We start from the raw sequence: 7,597 nt of genomic DNA on the forward strand, positions 1-7,597 counted from the left end.
GTATTTACAACACTGTTCCAGAACAGTTTAACCCAAATATCCAGATGTGTGCAGCACATTTTATGGAGGACCGTTGCTGGCCAATCACAGCACACCTTGCTTTTTCAGACCGATGAGCTTTGTAAAAATCGCCGCGTTTCAGAACGGCGGGGCATGGAGGAGAAACAATAATGTACAGTATGTGGAAAATAATGTGTTTTTTGAACCTTAAACCGCATAAACACATTTCATTACACCAAATACACAAAATAATGTTCTTTTTAGCAACATCATATGACCCCTTTAACTGCTGTTTTCTCACCACTCATTTTTGTTGTGTTTATTTTGTTATTGAGAAGATAAGTGTTCAGCACATATTCACATATTTATCAAACCATAGTACCATTTTTTTTTTTAAATGGGGTGAGGGAAATCATTAATGTTCTGAATATGAAAAAAAGTCCTATGGATTTGGAATGACATGAGGGTAAGAAAATGATAATAGAATTTTCATTTTTGGGTGAATCGATACTTTAGTGTTTTTTTTTTTTTTGGTTATATTACATTAAAATAATTGCTTTTTGTATTTGTTTAACTAGCATTTTTGAAAAACTAATCTGTTTCTAATTCTAATTCTGAATTCAGTTTTTCAGTGTACATTTAGTTTGCATTTAACTTAGAATGATAGCTTCTGACAGAGACTGTAGTTTTGAGTATCTCATATCTGATTCTGTATGTGTGTCTTCCCAGACTCTCCAGGTGGAAATGCAGCCATTAAGAGTGAAAAAAAGACAGAGGGAAACTCTTTCTTTAGCTGGCTGTTGGTGCTGGCTTTGCTGGGGGCTTGGCTGTCTGTGGGTGTCATGTGGTTTGACCTAGTTGACTACAACAGTGTGGTTGGTAAGTTTTTTTTTTTAAAACAGTCTTGCAGGAATGTAGACTGCTCACATTTTGTGGTAAAATTATTCATTTTTTGAACAAACAAATTGTCACCTAAATGATTCACGCAGATCTCTGGAGTGTTTGCGTCAACATTTTTTATAGTATTGTAAAAGTGTGTGTGTATATGAGAGATCCCCTGAAAACACTCCTCCTGGGAAAAAAAATACTTTTTCCCTGTATTTTTTCTTCATTTTTTTCTTGTATTATTTTTTCCCTTAATGATTAGTAATACAATTCATGGAAAGATGACAAAATTTAAATATAAAACAAATAGTAAATTATATTGCTTAAATAAAGGGTTGCAGAAACACCCTTGATTGAATACAATAACTGTGTAATGTTCAAGTACTTGGTATGTACTTCATAACTTTTAAGTATACTGTTCTTCCCTTCTTGGCATTGAGTGTACAAGTTCATAACAAATTGTCACATCTGTCCTATTTAACTCCAGGAGGACAACCTCCTTAAATGCCCTCCTGTAAAGGGCAGTGTTGCTCAACTTGTCTCTACAAAATCCCCCACAGGTGCTTAAAGGTGCACTAAGCGATTTTTGCCAAACAATGTTGATATTTGAAAGCACCAAAACAAACACGCCCATATCCCAACAGGACCTCGCCCCTATTTTGAAATCTCTGCCCCACACATACGTACACAACCCTGGCATAACGACGATCGTTGAAACAAGCGAAGATGACACACAAGCATATTCAAACAAAAGCCAACACAGATGAGTTGTGTGAAACAATGCAAAATCAACATTACTCACCTATCACAAAGAAACAACGCAACCTCGGCATTCGATTAGGCCTTCCCGCTCCTTGAGTTCTCTCCACCGCTGGAAAGCTGCTCCGATATTTACGCGGGTCCTACCTCTTGCCTGATCGTAACCCTTCTTTTAAATGTTTTGTTCCTCCGATATTTTCATCTTTTTTTATCTTCCAGTTCTCTCTATCTATAGTCGATCTGCTAATATCCGTCCTGTACACTCAAATTGAGTGCTCTCTTCTCTCTATACAAGACACGCCCCCTTACTGCTGATTGGCTGCAAATGTGTTTTGGGACACAGTCCGACACTGCAGTCAAAAGCGTTTTTCAAAAATTGCTTAGTGCACCTTTAAGAGTGTTAGACGGAATGTCCACCAAAGTGTTTTTTTCCCAAGGCTACTGTATTTTTGTTTCCCAGTTGTTTTCAATAAGAGCGCCACATTTTTTTAAATGCCAGGAACGTGACAAGGCGCTGAGCATTTATTTTATGCTAAGTGTTGTGTGCTTGGCATTTTTTTTCTCGCCGATGAGAGTTCAAGAATATTCACCTTTGGGTAAAATGCAGCACTCATCATTGTCACTTTTTAGTCAGCTAGCCAATCACAGTGGGGGAGGTGTGGGACTAATACAACACCGACCAACTGTTACACCCTGCTTGTATGACTAAACACCAATGGAGAACTTAATATTGCTTGTCTCCGAGTATTCATGTTTTCACCAGATGGAGTTCCCGTACTACCACAATATTGTTATGAAAAAGAATGCTTGGGAGAAGCATGTGTCTGCCATATTTCTCTAAAATGCTGTGCCCTCAAGCACTCACAGCTAAGCATTGTCAGTAGAGCTCCTGGCATTCTCAGCTGGTTAAAAATGCTTTGGTGGACACACAGCCTTAGGGTTGGGTGAAATAACACAAGGTTTTACTATATAAGAAAATGTTTTTCTATAGAATGTTTTATATATAAGACCTTATTTTAACTATAGCATGAACTGCAAAGTTTAACAAACTTTTCCATTTTCTGTCCGAATCAGACACTTCTGTTGATCACAAAGTGTGTAAATATTGATTATCTTGTTGCATAGCTTGGTTGATAAAAACTTCTAATTAAATGGTAGGACCAGTAATGATACACACACCAGGTTATAGAGAGGGTCATAAACCATAAATTAATCTAGTTATTCTAGCTGTCTGTCATAATATTGATCATAATAACATGAGATAAATGTAAATGTTTTTTTTGTTTGTTTAGTTTTTTTAGTTTCATGCAAATTAGTCTTTGGTTTGCTGATTGATTTATGAGGGGACAAACAGAATAGAAAATGCACACCCATCAGGAATCAATGTTTTATTGCCCAAACCAGAGATGTATACTGTTAAGTCATGCTCCGTGTGAATGAGCCTTAACAACCTCATGGTCCATTGTGGATGCAAAAGGATGTACAACAAAAGCACAAACAGGGTCTGGGGCAATAAATTACGTTTGGAAATGCATTTGGTTTACCGTGTTACTGTGTTGTACCCTCTTTACTCTGCATCTTTACTTGCTCGTTTCACAAGTATTTTCTTTTATCCTTGTTCAATGAAAGGTGCTCTTGGAGGAGTATATGATGCTGATGGCGATGGAGACTTTGATGTAGAAGATGCCAAAGTTTTGTTGGGTGAGTGAGATTTACTTGTGTATGTGGCTTTTTTCTGGCATGACTGACTGAGGTGACAACCCATTCAAAAGTGTCAACACTTTCTATCTCTCTGTTTTTTATCTCCCTTATTTATTTTGAGACTTAAGATAAGTGGTCTAAACAAGCTTTTTCTGTGTCACTCAATTTAAATGTGAGGATGCCATGAACATGGTAGTATACTCCTCCACTATCAAATGCAGAAGTGTGTCTGCATTTGAGGTTTCCTGTCATTTGACGGTGTTAGCAAATACTTAGCATGAAACTGTTTGGTTTTGTGTTAGTGAGGCTGGCATCTCATAGCTCATAGTTCTTTTTTTTTTTTCAGTTATAAACTTATATAGTTCAGAATTAGATTCAGAATTATCACTGGCATTTGGTGTGGCAGATTTGTTACCAAATTTTGTAAGCATTTTTTTTATTATTATAAAAAAAATAATAATTATGAATGTGGAGACAGAGTGGAAATAATTTCCACTAAAGCTTCACATGAACATATGCTTTCTACAATAAACTCACATTGCAGGGTGAAGTGACTCCACAAATTGTCCTGCTTGCGAGCTTCACACTGATTTGCTCCCAGAATTCGTTGTTACAATCTGTGGATAAAATTAAGTTTTAAGGTTTGTGTGTGTGTGTGTGTGTGTTTTTTCTTTTGGGAATATCAGGTAAGTGTAAAGTGTTTGGCATATATACAGTGGTTATTAATACGTGCTGTAGTGTTCTCTACTGATAGTCAGCGTTTATTAAAGCAATAAGCCCCAAGAAGCCATGGTTTACAGTGAATTTATAGCAGCTAAGGGGCATTGTTACAACCCCTACAACTCCCTTAGCTGTCATAAATTCACTGTAAACCACGGCTTCACGGGGCTTATTGCTTTTATAAAACGGTTATTCCAAATACGTAGTAAGGTTTCACAAAATAATACAGAGCAAATAAAGTATAATGATATTAAAGGGTTAGTTCACCCCAAAATGAAAATTGTCATTAATTACTCACCCTCATGTCGTTTCAAACCCGTAAGACCTTCGTTCATCTTCGGAACACAAATTAATATATTTTTGATGAAATGTGAGAGCTCTCAGACCCTGCTTAGATAGCAACGCAACTGTAATGTTCCCAGGTCCAGAAACGTAGTAAGGACATCGGTAATCGCACACAGAGAGAGAGAGAGAGGTCAGAGATTGCTGATTGGGCTGCACACACACACACAAACTTGTTGTCAACACTTCCCCGTGATTTTCATTAATAAAATAGCCTAGATACTAGATCGCTACATTATATTCCCCAGCAACCAGGTGGTAAAATTGTTTTTTAAGTAATTGTTTGTACAGAGAGACATGCAGACGATGATTTGAAGTGGGCAGAATGCTAGCGCTAACGTGCCGTAACTGACAAAAATAACTGTCATTTTTACCCATGCGGTCAAATATTGTGCTGCAGAGAGCAATGCTAGTTTTAACTTGTCTATAACTTGGCAAATGACCATGGAATAAGCGGGATAATCAACCAACCAATCAGAATCAAGGACCGGAACTATCCGTTTTATAATTATCTTTCTATGTGTGCGCATATATGCCTTTTTATTTATTGGTATTCATATAACTTTCTTCCCTTCAGAAAATGCTACTGTGGCTGCTAAGGAAAAAACCTTAAGAAAAAATATCACAACAGAAGGAGACCGTATCCAAGCAGACCATTCCAAGCTTACGTGTAAAGACATTTTTGTGGCTATCATGGCCACGTGTCGTGTACCTATGCTTTGTGTTTGTCGATTGTGTTTGCTTGCACTGAGAAAGCTGCAAAACGATGTAGCTTTTCTCTTACACTGGCATGTTGGAAGGTATCCATTGGTGTGTTGTTTGAGGTCTTTGAAGAAGCAAGAAGCATTTTATTCTGATTTGGCTCTTGGCACACAAACTTGACTGAAGTGGATTCATGAGAGTGTATGGTTAAAAATAAACTTTTCAAATTGACAAATGAATGGTTATTTGAAACAATAAAACAAATAAATTCGATTTTTAAAATAATTTAATTAATGTTTAAATATTATGTAAATGTATTTTTGAAAAAATATAATTGTTTATTGCCGAAATATTAAAAAGCATTTTTATAAATAGATTAAGGAAAGCAATTAAAATTATTTATCAATGTATATTATTATTATTATTGTTACATTTAGCTACATTTTTAAACAAGTACATGAATTTGTTTTAAATCTATTTGTCAATTTGAAAAGTTTTTAACTTATTTTTGAATTAATATAATGAAAATTTCTTTTATTGAATTACTACATTTTCGTGTCAATCCATGTTCATATTTACTGCAAAAATTGCTTGCAGCGCAGCAAGAATATAGACTCGGTACGGAAACCATCTCTGTAATGCTGCAGACGCACCGCTCGTGGAACGCACTGCTGGACAGCAACACTGTGCAGTGTGCGCGCTTTATTAATCCGTTAACATGAGCGCAGAAATGATACGCACCACATACGCACTGCAAATGGAGTAATGTGAACCTGGCATTATGTAAATGTGGTGATTTGAAGACATTTGTGTATTTTGAGAAAGCGCATGCGTGGTCATTCACTCTCGCTGTTTGTGAAATTATGTCTCACACAATGTTTTCAAATTACTTTAAGTTATCTAATGAAGAAATATGAAGGTGAGTACCTCATTTTCAGCATTATAATGATTTCACCCGCGCCGGACAGAGACTGAGACGGTGCCGCTGCATGTCATGCCAAACCTCTCATGGCAGCGTCATCAGCTTGAGATAATTTTTTTTGAGATCGGCCTTTTTAGAGACCGCCGATCAATCATCCCAACGTGAATATCGGCCGATAGTGATCGGTAGCCGATCAATCGGAGCACCCCTAGTCATGTTACTCAAAGAAATGTTTGCAAAAAATCACTAAAGTTTGCTAACGTCATATCATTACAGACTGCACGATAGTGCCACAACATTTTTATGTCTGATCGGGGCAATAACCACCATAGACATTGAGGAGGGCTAGTACCCCAATAATTATAAATCGCTAAACCCTTTACTCAAATATTCCCAATTCGAGAGAGAGAGACCGAGAGAGAGAGATGAAAGTTGCATGTATGCGCTTCTGTGCAGAGTGCACAGTCTTTTTAGAGTGAGTTTACTTCAAAAACAGCGATTTTATCCTCTCGTTAGTGGAAAATATAATTTAGCGATTCAGTATTTAAACTGTTATTAATCAAATTTGTGGGGCAGCGTTGACAAGTTTCTTTGCTCGTGGATGTGTGACCTGCGCGATATCTGATGTGTGTGTGTGTCAATAAGCAGCACATTAATATAGAACGGTAATTAAAGACTCTAATGCACACCAGTATAGGTGTGTGTATTGTATGAGCTAGACGACGTATAATGACGTGTGACGTATAGTAGTGGTGTCCCAATTCTTAGGGTAATATTTTCAGGGGAAGGTGTATAAAATAGAATTGGGATTGGGCCTTAAGTCTCGAGTCTTTGCATTCAAGTCTCGAGTCAAGTCCCAAGTCAAAACAGACAAGTCCCAAGTCAAGTCCCGAGTCAAGACGGGCAAGTCCAAGTCGAGTTGCAAGTCCTCAACTTTAAGCTTCAAGTCCTAAACAAGTCATTAGTGCTATTTGCCCAAATGAGTGTCTCTGTATTAATTACTACAGTAAATTGTAAGTCATTAATAGTCTATAGTAAGTATAATTATAAAGATATAATAATTAGTGGTGTTTCATTGAGGAATCATTGTTTGTAAACAAATATACTGTCATGGCCAAAAGTTTTGGCAGTGACAAATTGTGTTTTGCAAAGTTTGCTGCTTAAGCTGTTGTGGTGTTCATTCACATTTTTTCTAGATCATAGTATAGAGTGATCAGATGCATTTTAAATAATTGCTAAAAGCTTCATTGGCCAAAAAATGCACTTTTCACACACACACAAAAAACAAATTTCACTGTTTTTTGATCCTGACACAAAATGACCAGCTAACATTAATTGACTAATCATATCAGCAGCACATGTGAAAGTGTGAATGAGTACTAGTCAGGTGTAATCACTATCATACTAATTAGATTGTAAGAGCAGACCGATTGCTATAAAAGGAGGGAAGAAGCGCTTCCAATCATTGTGTTCTTGTTAGCAATGGTTACCTCCAAAGAAACACGTGCAGCCATCATCGCTTTGCATCAAAATGGCCTCACAAGGAAATTGCTACAAAGAATATTG

The 7,597-nt window shown here is 36.9% G+C and overlaps 1 protein-coding gene across 1 annotated transcript in view; it reads left to right on the forward strand.

Annotated features, from left to right (window-relative positions):
- Nucleotides 1-7,597, forward strand: part of unm_hu7910 (un-named hu7910) — a 64,354-nt gene that overhangs the window by 9,723 nt on the left and 47,034 nt on the right. The window contains exons 2-3 of the mRNA XM_016540852.1: nucleotides 730-879; nucleotides 3,274-3,345. Coding sequence (XP_016396338.1) covers nucleotides 730-879; nucleotides 3,274-3,345 — 222 coding nt within the window. The remainder of the gene's footprint in view (nucleotides 1-729; nucleotides 880-3,273; nucleotides 3,346-7,597) is intronic.

This window comes from Sinocyclocheilus rhinocerous, unplaced genomic scaffold (assembly GCF_001515625.1).
Source record: "Sinocyclocheilus rhinocerous isolate Xijiao unplaced genomic scaffold, SAMN03320098_v1.1 scaffold36, whole genome shotgun sequence".
NCBI lineage: Eukaryota > Metazoa > Chordata > Actinopteri > Cypriniformes > Cyprinidae > Sinocyclocheilus > Sinocyclocheilus rhinocerous.